This window comes from Saccostrea cucullata, unplaced genomic scaffold (assembly GCF_032062105.1).
Source record: "Saccostrea cucullata isolate Sc308-1 unplaced genomic scaffold, CSIRO_AGI_Scuc_v1 ctg14, whole genome shotgun sequence".
In the NCBI taxonomy this organism is placed as follows: Eukaryota; Metazoa; Mollusca; class Bivalvia; order Ostreida; family Ostreidae; genus Saccostrea; species Saccostrea cuccullata.
In genome coordinates this window covers 194,741-213,588 of record NW_026941090.1, presented here as the reverse complement: position 1 = coordinate 213,588, position 18,848 = coordinate 194,741, and the positions used below count along the sequence as shown (strand labels likewise).

The following is an 18,848-nucleotide window of genomic DNA, read 5'->3' as shown; positions in this document are numbered from 1 at the left end:
TGTTCAATATTACTTATCAATATATTTCTCATTTTCGAGATATAAAGCGTCGAAGATTTAGCATTCTAGCCCCTTTTGGCCCCTAATTACGTACCATACGACATGAAAATCATAATAAATAGTTGTAAATGGTTGAGATAATAATCTTTGCTTAGTAATGTATTACAAAATATTAACAACTAATGAGTTATCGATTGAAAACTTTTGGCCCCTCTTGGCCCCTACTTTAAGCGCCCGGCCCCCTTTTTTTATTTCATCTGAAAGTTCTTAAATTTTGAACACTTTTCGTTCAACAACTATTCAGAGATTCATTTTCGTTTTCGGGTTATTTGCAAAAGAGACATTAAGGGGCCAACCCTTCAACTCCCTAATGGGGACTTTTAGCGAAAAATGAAAGGTTGCATATTGTTCAGAACATGATTTTGAACATCTTTTGTTCAATATTACTAGTCAAAATATTTCTCACTTTCAAGGTATAAAGCGTCAAAGATTTAGCATTCTGGCCCCTTTTGGCCCCTTATCATGTAATATACGACATTTAAATCATAATATACAGTGGTAGATTGTTTAGATAAACATTTATGCTACAGTAATGTATTACAAAATATTGACTGTTAAAGAGTTATCGAAAAAAGACTTTAAGCCCCTTTTGGCCCCTAATTTGAGTGCACAGCCCCTTTTTCTTGATTTCATCTTGAAGCTCTTAAGATTTTGAACACTTTTTGTTCAACAACTATTCAGGGATTCTTTTTCGTTTTCGAGTTATTTGCAAAAGAAATATTTAGGGGCCAACCCTTCAACTCCCTAATGGGGACTTTTAGCGGAAAATGAAAGGTTGCATATTGTTTAGAACATGATTTTGAACATCTTCTGTTCAATATTACTTGTCAAAATATCTCTCACTTTCGAGATATAAAGCGTCAAAGATTTAGCATTCTGACCCCTTTTGGCCCCTAATCATGTATTATACAACATTAAAATTATAATATATAGTTGTAAAATTTTGAGATAAACATTTTTGCTTCAGTAATGTATAACAAAATATTGACTGTTAAAGAGTTATCGAAAAAAGATTTTAAGCCCTTTTTTGCCCTTAATGTGATGAGTCAGCACTTTTTTCTTGATATCATTTTAAAGATCTTGTCATTCTGCACAAATTTTGTTCAGTATGTTTTAACAAAATAGTTATATTCTAAAAGATATGATACAAAATGTCTCGAAAATTCACTCTTGATTCGTGTTCTAAATTTTGACCCCTACCGAGCTTCCATACTATACATTTCTGGAAATTTTCAAAACTATTCTGCAATTCACCAAAGTGTCGTCTATCATCGCTGAAAATTTCAGCTCTCTAGCTTATGCCGTTTTTGAGATTACTCAAGGACAAGGAGACCCTCTAAAAATCACAGAAAGGGCGATAACTCACGACCGGAAGTGATTTTTTCAAAATTGAGTCGGGGGTACAAACTTCAGATAGAAACACATAATCTCTGAAAATTTGAACAAAATCGATCGAACCGTCTTCGAGAAATATTCTGCAAAAAAATTGTAAAGAAAAAAAAAGAATAATAATAAAAGTGAAAAAGAAACAATAGAATAATAGACGGGTCTTCCGTTGGAGACGGAAGACCCTAATAAGAAACAGAGTAAAAACAATATGTTCCCCAACTTCGTTTGGGGAACATAATAATAACTAGTGCTAATTGTAACGGGAACCGTTACAGATGTTCCCCAAACGCCCCCAAACTCCCTTTCGGTGCCATATTTCCTGTAAGCTTCATTAAATAAGACAAACTCTGTGCATTTTTGACTTTACCAACGTTTTCCCAGAAGGATACCAATTATATTCAATTTTTAGCATTGCACCCAAGCGCATGTGAATGCATGTGCGTTATGACCATATCATCTTGTCTACACTATTTATATATTTAATATACTATATATTAAAGCATTCAGTCCAAAAGTAATAAAAATCACTCATTCAAGAGTATTTTTAAATATACTCGTTTCAAATGCACGCACGTGCGTGCACGTGCATGATGATCATACCTTCTTGTAGGAGTCCCTTACATCTATCTATGTTCTAAATCCCATTATGTTTGGTTGAAAAACAAGGGAGTTATAGCTATTTAAAGTTTCAGCCAATCAGATTGCAGCACATGTGCATGCGCAACATTTCATGATTTTTTCTATATCATTTTGTAGGATATTCTAATGCATGACTATATTTTAAATTTCAAAGAATTTCGTCAAAAAACAAAGGAGAAATAGCCATTTTAAGTTTCAGCCAATCAGATTGCAGCACACGTGCATGCGCGTGATTTCATGATTTTTTTTCTTTATCATTTTGTAGGATATTCTAATGCATGACTATATTTTAAATTTCAAAGCATTTCGTCAAAAAACAAAGAAGAAATAGCCATTTAAAGTTTAGCCAATCAGCTTGCAGCACACGTGCATGCGCGTGATTTCATGATTTTTTTTCTATATCATTTTGTAGGATATCCTAAAGCATGACTATATTTTAAATTTCAAAGAATTTCGTCAAAAAACAAAGGAGATATTGCCATTTAAAGTTTCAGCCAATCAGCTTGCAGCACACGCACATGCGCATGCTTTCATGAAAATTCTTATATATCATGCGGTAGATCTTCATAACGTAGGACTATGTTCAAAATTTCAAAGGATTATGACAAGAAACAAGAAAGTTATTGAGACTTTAGTTTCAGCCAATCAGAGCGAAGCGCACGTGCATGCGCGTGAGATCTTGCTATTTTGACCATGCTATCTTGTCTATACTACTAATGTATCCTTACATTATGAGTTTCAAAGCATCTCATCAAAAAATAGAAAAGTTACGGCAATATCCATTATATTGGTAATTTCACCTGTTGCACGTGCGCGCTCTTGCAAGCACGTGCGCGCAAAATGACCTTTGTTTGGCAACTCTACATAACATGCCTACTGACCCTAAAAAGGTTTCACCTAAGTCGGATGTGTAGTTTACAAGATCACTCGTGGACAAAATTTTCCCAGGAAGAAGAAAAATAATAAGAACTAGATACGATCTCGTTGCGAGCAACGAGTGGGTCTTCCGTCCAATTCTTGATAAGATGAGATAAGATTTTGATTGAGATTTTCATTAAAAGATAATGATTTACCACAATCTGTAAAAGACATTGAACATTAAAGACTTAAAAAATCGGCTTTTGGCCCCTTAACGACCCCTAATTGTAGGAATCAGCCCTTTTTTTCTTCATGTCATCTAAAAGCTCTTAGGATTTCGATCACTTTTTGTTCAACAACTGTTAAGAAATTCTTTTCGTTTTTTTGAGCTATTAGCAAAAAAAATATTTAGGGGCCAACTCTTCAACTCCTTAATGGGGACGTTTAGCAAAAAATTAAAGGTTGCATATGTTCAGAACATTATTTAGAACATCCTTTGTTCAATATTGCTTATCAAAATATTTCTGCCTTTCGAGATATAAAACGTCAAAGATTTAGCATTCTGGCCCCTTGTGGCCCCTAATTATGTAACATACGACATTAAAATTATAATATATAATTGTAGATTGTTGAGATAAACATCTTTGCTTTAGTAACATATTACAAAAAATTAACTAATAAAGAGTTATCGATTGAAGACTTTTGGCCCCTCTTGGCCCCTAATTCGAGTGCCCAGCCCCTTTTTCATGATCTCATCGTACAGCTCTTTAGATTTTGAACATTTTTTGTTCAACAATTAATCAGAAATTCTTTTTCGTTTTTGAGCTATTAGCAAAAGAAATAATTAGGGGCCAACCCTTCAACTCCTTAATGGGGACGTTTAGCAAAAATGAAAGGTTGCATATTGTTTAGAACATTATTTTGAACATCTTTTGTTCAATACTGCTTATCAAAATATTTCTGCCTTTCGAGATATAAAGCGTCAAAGATTTAGCATTTTGGCCCCTTGTGGCCCCTATTTATATACCATACGACATAAAAATCATAACATATAGTTGAAGATGGTTGAAATAAACATCTTTGCTTCAGAAATGTATTACAAAATATTAACTAATAAAGAGTTACCGATTGAAGACTTTTGGCCCCTCTTGGCCCCTAATTCGAGTGCCCAGCCCTTTTGTCAGGATCTCATCTTAAAGATCTTAGGATTTTAAACATTTTTTGGTCAACAACTATTCAGAAATTCTTTTTCGTTTTTGAGCTATTAGCAAAAGAAATATTTAGGGGCCAACCCTTCAACTCCTTAATGGGGACGTTTAGCAAAAAATGAAAAGTTGCATATCGTTCAGAACATTATTTTGAACATCTTTTGTTCAATATTGCTTATCAAAATATTTCTGCCTTTCGAGATATAAAGCGTCAAAGATTTAGCATTCTGGCCCCTTGCGGCCCCTAATTATGTAACATACGACATAAAAATCAAACTATATAGTTGTAGATCGTTGAGATAAACATCTTTGCTTCAGTAACATATTACAAAATATTAACTAATAAAGAGTTATCGATTGAAGACTTTTGGCCCCTCTTGGCCCCTAATTCGAGTGCCCAGCCCCTTTTTCATGTATACATGATGATCTCATCGTACAGCTCTTAGGATTTTGAACACTTTTTGTTCAACAATTAATCAGAAATTCTTTTTCGTTTTTGAGCTATTAGCAAAAAAAATAATTAGGGGCCAACCCTTCAACTCCTTAAAGGGGACGTTTAGCAAAAAATGAAAGGTTGCATATTGTTTAGAACATTAATTTGAACATCTTTTGTTCAATATTACTTATCAAAATATTTTCACTCTCGAGATATAAAGCGTCAAAGATTTAGCATTCTGGCCCCTTGTGGCCCCTAATTATGTAATATACGATATTAAAATTATAATATATAGTTGTAGATCGTTGAGATAAACATTTTTGCTTCAGTAATTTATTACAAAATATTGACTGTTACAGAGTTATCGTTTAAACACTTTTGGCCCCTCTCGGCCCCTAATGTGATGAGTCAGCACTTTTTTCTTGATATCATATTAAAGATCTTGTGATTCTGCACAAATATTGATCAGTATGTTTTAACAAAATAATTATACTTTAAAAGATATGATGGAAAATGTCTCAAAATTTCAGTCATGATTCATGTCTTAATTTTTGACCCCTACCGAGCTTCCATACTAAGCACTTCCGGAATATTTGAAAGTATAGGTGCAAAACTATAATATGTTGTCTATCAGTCCTGAAAAGGACAGCATTCTAGCTTTTATCGTTTTTGAGTTTTTGTCCGGACAAAATGGTCACTAAAAATTCGATTAAAGGGCGATAACTTCCGACCGGAAGTGAATTTTCAAAAATTAAAAAAAATGAATAAGGTTCACATTATTATAGATCATCTCTGAAATTTTCAAGGAAATCGACCAAACCGTCTCTGAGAAATCGTCTGCACAAAAATTGGTATGGAGAAAAATAATAATAATAAGAAAAAAAGTGAAAAAGAAACAATAGAATAATAGAAGGGTCTTCCGTTGGAGACGGAAGACCCTAATAATAATAATAAGAAACAGAGTAAAAACAATATGTTCCCCAACTTCGTTTGGGGAACATTATAAAAAACAGAGTAAAAACAATATGTTCCCCAACTTCGTTTGGGGAACATAAAAATTAAATCCACATTTCAGAGTGTTCATAGCATTCCAAATTGACTGAACTTCAAAACAAACTTATTTGTAGACAGAGGTGGTAATTCATCTCAATTTGACAGATAAAGATAATGCTCTGCATTTTCTTCAGGAGGAAAGCTAATTAATCTCAAGGGACTCATAGAAGCATTCAATTTACAATGGGAACATCTTCAGCAGTTATCTCTCTTTGCCAATGCTTTGGTATATAAAGTTAAGGAATCTACCCCACCACCCCAGCTCCAAACCAGGGGACATAGAGAACAAAACTTAGCATCAAAATATGTATTTCTGCCTACTGAACTACCATACCAAATTTGAACATGATTGGGCAACCATAAAAAAAGTTGTACATTCATTCTTATGCATAGATTAAGAATCTACCCCACCACCCCAGCTCCAAACCAGAAGACATACAGAACCAAACTTAGCATCAAAATATGTATTTCTGCCTACTGAACTACCATACCAAATTTGAAGATGATTGGGCAACCATAAAAAAAGTTATTGGTAAAAAACAGAAAATTTGTGGACGGAAGAGTGACAGACGGACAGACAGACAGACAGACAGACGGATGGACGGACGGACAGACAGAGTGATTACTATAGGGCACCCGCAAATTCTTGCGGGGCCCTAATAAGAAATCATTAAAAACAGCAATTTGTTCAATAAAATACATTTAAATAAGCCAGGTAAAAAAATCAACTATGGGACACAATCTGCATGAACCCATAGGTTAGTTTTTGTAATATTTCAAGAAACTAAATGTTGCTACATCTTGTTATACAGCAAAAAAAAAAAATTCTTGTCTCTCTTTGTTATCATAATGGTATCTTTGACGTAAAGTCACAAGTTTGATATCCTGACACATACTCCAGATATCATCACATTTTCTGATAATCTTCAAGATTATTCAAGATACCAAAATACCAAAGCTTAGGCCAAATAAAATTGAAATCTTGGTTCTCAGGCCCGCGCGCATCCGTTTTGAGGTAGCCGCATTGCCGATTTTATTGTATTTTTGATAAAATAAAAAGTTAGTAATGCGGAGACCAATCCGGTAAAAAAAATTCCGACCTCATTTGTTTCGTAGTTTAGTATTCAAATATCACTTCCGGTAGCAATTTACAATGAGATTTTGGCTACTTCGTTTGAAAATACATTCGAGGACATTACCTACGATGTTTACACGCTGTTAAGCAATGGATAAAGCAGAAATTTTGACCAGAAATGGAAAGTATATCTGTGATTAAAAAAATTATCTTTATTTTAAAGAAAATTCGGAAATTAAAATAAAAAAATACCTCCCTCATCTACTTTATTGCCAATAAAATGAAAAATAAAATGCCGCCCTCCCGCATCTGTTTTGGAGAAAATTGGCCTGAGAACCAGGGAATTAAATTTAGATAGCCTTATCTGTGTTTTAAATAAAATGCATTTTCACGATATGCATACCAGTGCAACATCTAAATCTCTTTATCACCATGTATGCATGATTATCTAAGAAAAACAAGATAAATGTTCTCACCCATCAAGGACCACTAAGTACATGTACATGTAAATGAACAAATCCTACATATTGACGTATACTTACAGTAATTTCATCTTGTATCTCTCTAGGAAGTACCTGGCCACTGTACAGTCCACTGTCTGTCCCGAATCCAGCTGGAGGGGAAATCTGGAAACAATAATCAAAACTACAGAGATTCTCAGAGGAATGTAGAATATAATTTAATGAACTAATGTATCAACTTACATGTATCTTTATTAATAATAAATCTGTGTAAAGATTAAAGAGATTCTCAGAGGAACTAAGGATACAAGATCTCAAGAAAAAATAAAATTTCATTAAACGCTGCATCATTTTTTTTATATAAACAATAAATCTGTATGAAGAATGTGCATATTACGTGACATTTAAGAATTCATTAACACCACAGATATGTTTATACTTATTAATATAAAATTAATCTGAGTCTATTAAATAAGACAGAGAAAATATTATTAAGATTTTCTAACATTAAAGTTAGTTTGTTCTGACTTTTAAAAAGTAAATTTAAATCATGAATGTCCTGTTATGACAAAAATGTAAACAACTTGATCATGTTTTATACTGTCCTTAGTACGAGGGCTGTTCGGAAATTATTGAGACAATTACATTTACTCCATAAAGGACGGAGATAATTTCAGGAAAATTCATCAACATTTTATAAAGAACGAATAAAACACTTATGCAAAATTTCTAATTCCTATGATAATAAGAAAAGTTTTGGTGAAATAATAAACATGCGTATGTCTATCGACCCGGAGCAGCATCACTACGTCATTTTAACGTCACGTCAGCCAGGGATGGTTTCGCATGTAAAACGATCGGGAAGCGTTTAATCTTCCTTCTCTGTTATTACATATAACAGTACAAAAATCTAACAGTCTCTTTTCTCAAACTATTCCTTAAAAACGTATGCTGTTGCTACCTGAGTGTAATATTTTCTTTTATGGGAAAAGTTGACTTAAAATCATGCAGTGTCGATTTATGCAAAGCGGGTCAACGATATTGATACCGGAACGATATTAATACCGTACATAATAACTGATGGTTGTCCAGAGCTTTTGATTTTACTCTGGTTGAACTAATTGTAAAAAAAAAATTATACCAATGAAATAACAAACCCTATCACATTATTTTTTTCTCGTACTTATTATTTTAGTAGGTCGTTGTGTCTGGAAAAGAGTTCTACACTGCGCTACACTAAATTTTAGGTATGTTCCCTGCTCCGCCCTTGACGTCAAAATCCATTTTTTCGTTCTTAGCAGATTTCTCTACCGCGCTTAATTTTTTTATGATCTCCATACTCCTGATCAAAATTCTATCAAAGTTGCACAACATGAATTTGAATTAAAGCTGAAAAATTATACACATAAACAGAATTATTTTCTCTCTTATTATGGGTCCACGAAGAGTTAGAACGTTGGTGTTACATATTTTCAATATCTGATTTCGTGACTGCTCCGGGTACCCCTACTATTGACGCATTTATATACCATTGTAGAGAAAATATTTAATATTTGTAAAATATTTCTTGCTTTTATTAATTCTTAATGTAAGTCAAACGTATATGCAAATTATCACCGAAAGACGTTCATTAGAAAGCAAAATATACACAATGTCTCAATAATTTTTGAACAACCCTCGTAAACTCATAATTTGAAAATAATGATTAGAAAAATCAAAGGAAGTATAGAATAACCGTTGATCAGCATTGCATAACCCAAATAATTAATTAAAGATAAAATCACCTCAAATCCCCTAGATAACTAATGAAATGGGACGAGCATAATTTTAACTTAAAAGAGTTCAGTGAAGAAGAATCAATGATTTTGTGTGAGGCATTACTTATAACAAGCATTATGTAACCCAGAACTTATAACTGTACATGTGTGTTTGTTGGAGGCAGTACTTACGACTGAGTTTGAGCAGGGCGGCGGGTGACATTACAAACTCGATACTTTCTCCTCATAGTTCCACAGTGAGTGATTTCTACCTTTAAATCTGTCATAAATTTAAAATAAGGTGCTCATTTAAATTTTTAGCATTATTTCTTGTTTTGTGGATGGTCCTAGTATGACATATTTCTTAGTCAAAATTCAGTAAAAATTCACTTCATTGTATCAACTCTATATTATGTTACTAGTATCACATAGATGAACACGTACATGTAATTGTCTATATACATTTAGCTTTCTGAACAACCTGTTTTAAGACTTTCAATAGATGAGACTTACCTCTGATTTCCTTGGTGAATTTGACTCTCTGAGAATCAGTCAGACTTACTTCTGATTTCCTTGGTGAACTTGACTCTCTGAGAATCAGTCAGGGGTCTCCTCTGTTCATTGGCATCCTTCAGTTCCAGGATCTCACACATAAAATCAATGACAGACTGGGCTTTATAGAAAGCTGTAGCTGACACTAAAAATAAAAATCAAACTTTTTTGCTATCTTTCTGTATAAACTGTAATACTAATAGAATTGATGTATTATTCTTTTTTGTAATCATTAAGAGACCAAAACCAGTTGATGTATAACGTACCATCAATATTTAGCATCATCTTCCAGTGGGAGGGGCGAACACTTTGATGAAAACCAAACCAGACCTCTCTCCCCCCTCCCAGGGGGTAATCATAGTCCTCAGGTGGGGAGAAGAATGACCGTCCTACTGGGGTGTACCTGTGTAACGACCAGAATTAGCTACATCATACACTTCATGCCATAACTGGTCAAATTAAACTAAATTTAGAATGGTATCTCAGTTATATGTAGTTGAGAAAGGATGTTGCACACACCCCTACCCATTACTTAGATTTTTTTAGTAGACAAAAGAAAGGATTCTGCCGCCCCCTGTTACTTACATCATGCTAGGCAGGTGCCTCATGATGACATCTAGGGCCTCTACTGCACTCTCGGGAATCCTGCGTGCCCGGCCCTCCAGTGCCTCCTCCAAGGCGTACAGACTTATCTGGGACACCCACTTAATGGCCACTTTAAATATCCTGTCCCGCCCCTCTCCTGGCAGGGTCACTTCCAGCTCCACCTACAGGTCAAAAATATGACTTCCTTATCATGCTTATTCCATAGACTCTACAGCATTGATTGTTAAGTAAAGACTACTAAACAGCCAAAATATTACCTTGTCCTTGCCAAATGGCAGTGGTTCTCTGCTATACATTTTCTCTCTTCCATCAAAGACAGGTTTCTGGCCTGAGAAGATTCTGGGTGTGTAGGCATTTACCATCGTCTCCACTATTTCTCTGAAATTATAAGAAGACTATTATTAGAAGACTACTTTTACACCACAAATAGTTGCTAAAACCAGACTTTATCAAGTTTCTTTCATGATGTATATAACAATTTGATTTGTGTTTAAAATCATGGGTTCTATATCTACCGTAATCAATACACATGTTAGCAGAAACTTGTGTTTGCAGTTCTTGGAAGACTTAGATTTGAAAATAATTTACTGTTAAAAAGGACAAATGGTTTGGTTGATACCTTACCTGTTGACTCTTCTGGGACATTTTTCAGGTGTGATTGCTACATTGTAGTGGTGAATGAAGCCCTTGGGGATGTTGACATGAAAATGGTTTGCCCGGAGAGCGATGGGTTTTCCCTCTCGGCCATGGTCCGGTCTGAGAGGGCAGACAAACTCTCCGGCATTTCCATTGGATGGTGGGGGTGGAGGTGGGGGCTGATCAGCAGGGTGGGGTGGAGCTGCACAAGGAAAAAAGTCATTACAGCTGTGTAACTCACAATGATTCATCAAAAAAGTATGCAAAAGAATACATAGAATACATACAATATTAAAAGATTGTGAGATTCATACTGGTATACAACATGTGCATGTACAAAGTCAAGAATTGTATCATAAGTGGTTCTGTTTAATTTATATCACAGCTTTATATGTGCATACTCAAGGCATATAATATTAAGAATTTATGAAAAGAATGCGAAGCTTCATAGATTTTCATATTTTCAGTTGTCTGTTTAAGTTGGGTGTTGCTAAAACGCGGAACGGAAAAACAGAACGGAAAGCGGAACGGAACGGAAAACGGAAAATTTTTGTCAAACAAATACCATAGATTCGATATAAATCAGATAAAAGATCAATATTCTTGCTGTAAAAATCATTTCTGATAAAAATTTATTGTAAACTATTATATATTTATGAGTCATACACACCCTCCATGGAAAGAATGGTACTGAAAGAAATTCGACCCCCCCCCCACACACACGAAATGGGATTTTCGTGCTTGGGCAAAGGACATATCCCCCTTTTTTGGCTTGTCAAATTTGTTGTATGTTGGAAAATTTTTACTGACCCCCCCCCCCCTTTTCAATTTGTTTCCAATGTCGATGTATGTAAAGACAAAAATAACTAGTTATGATATTCAGATTATGCACGCAGTGTCGAATTCGCGAATTATGAAAGGGGTAGCGGCAGTTTCGGGTCTGTTTAGGGGCCCACAATCACATTAAAAATTGATTTATTAAACCTTATGTATAATTTGGACACAAAAAGGGGGGCATACCTATTACAACTTCTCAGACCTTTCCGATGAGCAGGAAAACAAACTCATTTCTTACGAGGTCATTCATATACACCACCCCCCCCCTAACACACACACATATGAACCGCAAACAAACAAAATTTAACTTCATTGAATGCAAAGATTCTGCATTATATCTACCACATGAAAGTTTTCCAACTTTGTCTATCCAGAATTTAAATATATAGAAAGCGACTCTATTCTGAATAAAATTTTAACAACCAGTGTGTATAAGAGATGTTTATCCGAGCTTGCCGTAAAGGTTTGCCCTAAGCGTAATCATAATAATTTTTTTTTACATTTTAGTTCTCTTTTCATGGTTCATCTAGATATCAAACTCGTATTTGATCCCCACCCAGTCATAACCTTTTTACTACGGAAATGTTCGTTCAAGTTGACATCCTCACACTTTTTGTGAATGTAATTAATGCAGTAAGTTAGTGTAAAAAAATAGTATTGAAAGATGTTGGAGTTGGAACTTATCCCCCTCCCGAATCAAACAATTGTTTCTTTTTTGTGTTTTTGCTTGTCAAATACTTTTCAAGTTCGTTCATCCCCCCTTTTCATATTCGATTCTAGGTGACTGCTATGTTAGCGATTTTCGTAAAAAAGAGACTGAGCATGACAAAATCCACTTGTATTTAATAGTGGGGGGTTGAATATGTACATGATATATCGTTTATAATAAATTTTGTGTATTTTAAGTGATTTAATCCAAAATAATATATTCCGTTTTCCGTTCCGCTTTCCGTTCCGTTTCCCGTTCCGCGTTTTAGCAACACCCATTTAAGTTTGATAAGGATGCACATAAACTTGAGAATTAGCAGAAATAAAGTTGTATTTGAATTTTAAATAATGTTAAAATTAATACGGTATCATAAATTTTTACACTATCTGTTTAGTTATTTCTTTTTGTTTTCCACATGAATGGACACAAAGAAAAAAAAGGTTCTTTCTTGGATTTCTTTTGATGGCTGGATGAAACAAGTCAATAATCTATTACTAGTAATTTGTCTAGTTGATTTTTTTTCACTGGTTTTTGATTGAAATTTAAAGAATGACCCGCCACGATTTAAATATTTGAAAAGAATTAAAAACATTCATGGAAAAATCAGCATTCACAAAAAACAATACATTTAATATGGTTTAAATATCAATTCTTACCCTCAAATGTAACTAAAATCAAACAAATAAAAAATAAATCAAACTTTGATTTTTTTTGTCATTATATTCTATGTCAGAAATAAAAATTTTCGTGATATTTGTATGAAAAATCTTGTAAATATAAAAGCTATGTATAACTTACGTTCAGGTGGAGGAACAGTGGTGAATGGACCGAATGACAGAGGCGTGGAGCCTGAAAAAGAAAGATAAAGATTCCGTCAAATCCGGCAATACATGACTTGTTACACTACACCCGGAAAAGCACCTGCTCACTCTTTCATTGAACTTCTTGTGTGTTTCATTTTGAAATTTTGAGGGAATTAATGATGCAAGCTCTCAGAATTGTACTTTGTCCAGAACCATAATAACTGAAAATCATATTTCCTAGGAAATATATATCATTAAAAAAGCTTGGAAATTAATTTTCCATTAATCTTTTATGTCTTGCTTTTCAAAAGAAATAAAAGCAACCCATTAACTCATGCATTTTGAATGTCTGCAAATAATATTTTGACAAAATTCTCTCTGCGCTAAAACACATTAGTCAACGTGATTTTTATGGTGAAAACATCAAAATTATTTTTTTTCTATCGCTCACTGCTACTAATAACCTGTGGACACTAGTTAATTAAAATCTACATCATGCAGAAAACTTTCGTACTGTAAGTGCTTAGGATGAAGCATTTTACAGTATGGAAACATTGTACTTACATAAATGCATATACCAGAAATATCAAGCATATGAATTTGTTTAAAACTATTTGCAACATTGAAAGCACCTGGAATGAAGAGAAAGTTTCGTCATGTGTTAAGAATATATTATTGCTTGCCACATAGAACATGTCATTGATACTTCTGGAATTGTGTAAACACAATTCAATGTGGAGAGAGAAATAAAGGGGGGATAATTTACGTATGTCTGATGACAGTCCATTTGGCATCTGGACTCCACACATACCATTGCTTGCCACATTCAGTTGTTGGGTGACTAAGCTGGCTATACCTTGCAATAAAAACAAAAAAAGCAGCGTCATTCATATTATGGGAGAAAAAGCACTGACACAACAAAATATTGAGTTAACCGAGGTAGAAGGACGAGGACAATGTCTAAAGGGCAGACACTGGTAGATCCTAACTCCAACAGGACACCATTTATTTCTGAAATTTGCTGAAAAATTTCCAAATATTTTATAATTGGTAATAAAAAAAAATATTTTTTTGACAAATGTCATTAGTCAATCATGCATTATTCTGGGTCTACCAGTGAAATTTTCTATTAAATAATCCTTTATTTTTGTCAGTCAGTGAGGACAATCATAAAATGCTAATACCTGTATTCAATACCCTGACAATGTTGTTTCATATTCTCAAGTTTTGCCTTCAATTTGTATTTTACTTAATGTCTAAATGAATAAATTCAATCAATTTTAGCAAATTTTAAGAAGCCGAATTTTGCAGTAAATGTGCCAATTATTATTTATATAAGTTCATGAAACGATTTTTCCTGAAGTAAAATGACTAAAATTTACCAAAACATGAATTTAACCATCTTTCCCGTTACAATTAAAAGCTAAAAATAATTCCTCTCTGACTGAAAATGCACACATATGACCAATATCATTGCTCACCCACCATCAAAGACACATGCTATAGTCTGTCCCAATTAACCAAACATAAATTTTTGAGAGACTTTTATAAAATATCATCATGACCTCAATCCCATGTTAAATCAATATTTTCTATTAAATCCCTATTATGATCATCTAATGCAGAAGATATTGGGGGATTTTTTTTTCAAACCAGACAAGTCTTTGATGATTTTCCTCCTGCAATATTTCCTTCTTTTTCAATTTACTGAATTCTTAAATGTACACTTTGTCTGACTTTGACAAACTCAAATAAGATTAATTGACATATTTTTAAGTTTTATAGTCTATAAGATTTAATGTTCTTTCTAGAAACCTGGTTTTGATGCCATGCTGAATATCAAGAAAACATATTTACTTATGGGACAAGCTATATATACATGTATGTGTACTTTATCAACAGTATATTTTGTTATAATCTAATCAACTACATGATATGAATATAAAAAATAGTTGTTGGTTGTAAAGCTTTCAATAAACAATTAATCCACTGGTATAAACTTACTACATTAACATACTGCCAAGTCAGTAAATTGTTTTTATTAATTATCATAACATGTACAAAGTTCTGCATGGCATTTATGCTTTCAGAATGTACAGCTAGAATGCTGTTTTATCTTTTTTTTGGCCAAGATGCCATGATCATTGGCTCAACCCATGGTCAAAAGTCCACTTACAGCTCTCTAATACCCAAGGATACCCAAGGCCAAAATGGGAAAAATTGTGCATTTTGACTGTGGTTTGCAATGATACACTTGAATCAAACTACTATCTTGATGGCTACAGGTTTATGCTAAAACACGTCCTTTGAAATCTTTACATCTCATTCTGTGAGAATTTCTCCATTTTATTCTGATTCTTCAGTTTCATCTGACAGTATACTTTTTTCATCAGAAGTATGCTATCTGCCATGGTAAATATAATATTCCATTGCGAGTTCAATCTTTGCTTGTTCTAGGGCTGGGACGATACAACTTTTTCTATATCGATACGTATCATGATATTTGAGCCACGATACGATTTGTATCAAAATATGTTTAATTGCTTATAAAATCTGTTTCTGCATTGAAATAAACAAATTATTTCTTTGCAAATAAGAATAATTTATTCAAAATAGTTGTTTATATGTTGTTAAAAAAAAAATCTCGAGTGGTGTTAATTATTATTTATTTCATATCTCTATTTATATTAATCTTATTTCCTTTATATATTAAACCTTAAATGTTAAATAAACAAAGAAAAGCAGAAGTCAGATTTTTTTGGGGGCTATATTTCTTCATATGTATCGATATGTGTATCGTCCTCACATATATCATGATATCTCGATATATATCGTTCCAGCCCTAGCTTGTTCACTACCAATGTTTGAAACTCACTGTAAAATTAGCTAGACATGCAGGGCTGATTGCTAGTTAAAGTTGTCCGCTCTGCCAAAAATGTACAAGCCCGAAAAAATAAATGTCTTTAATAACTTCATTTTAGCAATAATGTGAATGGGGCCAGCTCACTGTATATTCAGTCCTGGACCTAAAGGTTGCATGACAAATTCTACCCGTTTGTTTGTTATACTTTGCAACCAGTAATATTGGTCGATTTGAGCGAGTTTTATAAAATATCCGAATTTTAATTTAATAATATGGAAAATTTTTACACATCCAGCCGGGCGTCAATACGGGCAAATCTGTACACCTATGACAAAAATTTGTGCATCGCAGGATGTCAGGTGCACTGTTATTTCAGAAACTTTCAATATTCCACATTACTAATAGTACTCATAGGGAAAGCATGTTAGCAACAAGAAATTAACAAGCAAACTGGGGATCAAAATCGAATACCTGACTTGTCATTGAATGCTGAAATCTGAGATTGTGGAAAGTAGTAAAAGTAATTTAAGTACCGGAAAATAAATTGAATGTGAAACAAGAGGCCCATGGGCCACATCGCTCACCTGAGCACTGTGGCTAGGAAAAAGCAGAATTGGTTTATACTCAAAAAGCTTAAATCCAAAAGTAGTCCCATGACCAATCATGGCTTTGCTATTCTTGAGAAGAAGATTTTTAAAGTTTTCCTATACATTTCTATGTAAAACTTTTTTCAGCCATTTTGGCCCCGCCCTACCCCTGGGGGTCATGATTTGAACAAACTTGAATCTACACTACCTGAGGATGCTTCCATATAAATATGATCAATTATGGCTTTGTTATTCTTGAGGAGAAGATTTTTAAAGAATTTTCCTATATATTTCTATGTAAAACTTTGGTCGGCCATTTTGGCCCCGCCCTACTCCTGGGGGTCATGATTTGAACAAACTTGAATCTACACTACCTGAGGATGCTTCCAAATAAATATGATCAATTATGGCTTTGCTATTCTTGAGAAGAAGATTTTTAAAGAAATTTCCTATATATTTCTATGTAAAACTTTAGTCGGCCATTGTGGCCCCGCCCTACCCCTGGGGGTCATGATTTGAACAAATTTGAATCTACACTACCTGAGGATGCTTCCATATAAATATGATCAATTATGGCTTTGCTATTCTTGAGAAGAAGATTTTTAAAGAATTTTCCTATACATTTCTATGTAAAACTTTTTTCAGCCATTTTGGCCCCGCCCTACCCCTGGGGGTCATGATTTGAACAAACTTGAATCTACACTACCTGAGGATGCTTCCATATAAATATGATCAATTATGGCTTTGTTATTCTTGAGGAGAAGATTTATAAAGAAATTTCCTATATATTTCTATGTAAAACTTTGGTCGGCCATTTTGGCCCCGCCCTACCCCTGGGGGTCATGATTTGAACAAACTTGAATCTACACTACCTGAGGATGTTTCCCCACAAGTTTCATCTTTCCTGGCACAGTGGTTCTTGAGAAGAAGATTTTTAAAACATGCTACCAAATTTTCATTAATTCCCAATTATCTCCCCTTGAATGAGGGCGTGGCCCTTCATTTGAACAAATTTGAATCCCCTTCAACCAAGGATACTTTGTGGCAAGTTTGGTTGAATTTGGCCCAGCGGTTCTTGAGAAGAAGTCGAAAATGTGAAAAGTTTACAGACAGACGGACGCCGGACAAAATGTCATCAGAAAAGCTCACTTGGGCCTTCGGCTCAGGTAAGCTAAAAAAAAACTCATTACAGTGGAGCCTCATTTATCCGGACACTTTGGTTCCTAGTCAATTTGTCCGGATATGTGAAGCGTCCGGATATCTGAATTACTAGTTAAACAAGACAAATTAACATTTAAAAATTCTGTTCCGATAAAAAGTCGTCCGGATACTGAAGCATCCGGATATCTGGCGTCCGGATATCTGAAGGCCCACTGTATTTTATTTAGTCTGTTCAGCGAGTGTTAAACTTACAGGTTATTTCGGCTGTAGCCTTTTGTTTTCTTTGGCCATTATTTTCAAATGGCCTACAACATTCTGAAACGCCCGATTGCAAAAGAACTGTGTGTCATATACCATAAAAGGCAGGATTCATCACCAGAAATTCAATCCTCTTGCCAACAACAAATTTTTAAGGATTATAGTAAATGAATTAAAGATGTGAAAGATAAACTATTTGATCGTATCATTAGATTTTACTGTTGTATTCAAGTTTTGTTTCTGTAATCTGCACCATTTACCTTAATTAACTGAGATAAAATTGAATTTTTAGCTGCTCTGGTGAGTGCTAGGGTCAGTAATGAAACAATTGTTAAAATTAATTTGTAAAAAAAAAATTGATTGGGAGCTTCTTTTTCAAATTTGAAGGGCATATTTACAACAAATGAAAAGATGCTTAGCCATGACCAGTTTTATTAGGAAGCACTCCTATTGATATTCGAAAATACTTTCATTCTATTAAGGCAAAGTTTCTCTTTCTAAGGAAAGTAACTCTTCTTGTCAAATTTAACAATGTCAATGTTATGAAAACTGCTTGGGATAACTGTAAACTGTCCATAGCAGTGCTTTAACTATTTGAAATTCAGTGCATAAAAATCTAAAACGCACGATCCGTCCCTATCTTTCATGACTTACCTGTGAAAAACTTAAGTAAGAAACATCAAAACAAAACACAAGCACCATCACTAAAGTAAAATTCTTGATTCATAAAAATGTCGACACCAACATCTTACAAGCGTAAAGAGGAAAACTTGATATTTTTAATACCTGGTGTTATGGGAAACATTATGGCATTTTATGGTGAAGATAAATCAAAAGAGGTAAACAAAGTTCTGTCATTTCCATCTTTTGTCAAAATAAAAACATGGCGCACAGGAAGTT

General features: G+C 34.0%; 1 protein-coding gene across 1 annotated transcript in view; it reads right to left on the bottom strand.

Moving 5' to 3' along the window:
* Positions 1 to 18,844, bottom strand: part of LOC134257146 (protein argonaute-2-like) — a 34,400-nt gene extending 15,556 nt beyond the window's left edge. Inside the window, 10 exon segments of the mRNA XM_062739786.1 lie at positions 7,261 to 7,344; positions 9,129 to 9,216; positions 9,499 to 9,633; positions 9,755 to 9,891; positions 10,074 to 10,255; positions 10,352 to 10,472; positions 10,719 to 10,932; positions 13,075 to 13,125; positions 13,846 to 13,935; positions 18,735 to 18,844. Coding sequence (XP_062595770.1) covers positions 7,261 to 7,344; positions 9,129 to 9,216; positions 9,499 to 9,633; positions 9,755 to 9,891; positions 10,074 to 10,255; positions 10,352 to 10,472; positions 10,719 to 10,932; positions 13,075 to 13,125; positions 13,846 to 13,935; positions 18,735 to 18,753 — 1,121 coding nt within the window. The 5' untranslated portion in view covers positions 18,754 to 18,844.
* Between the last annotated feature and the right edge of the window lie 4 nt (positions 18,845 to 18,848).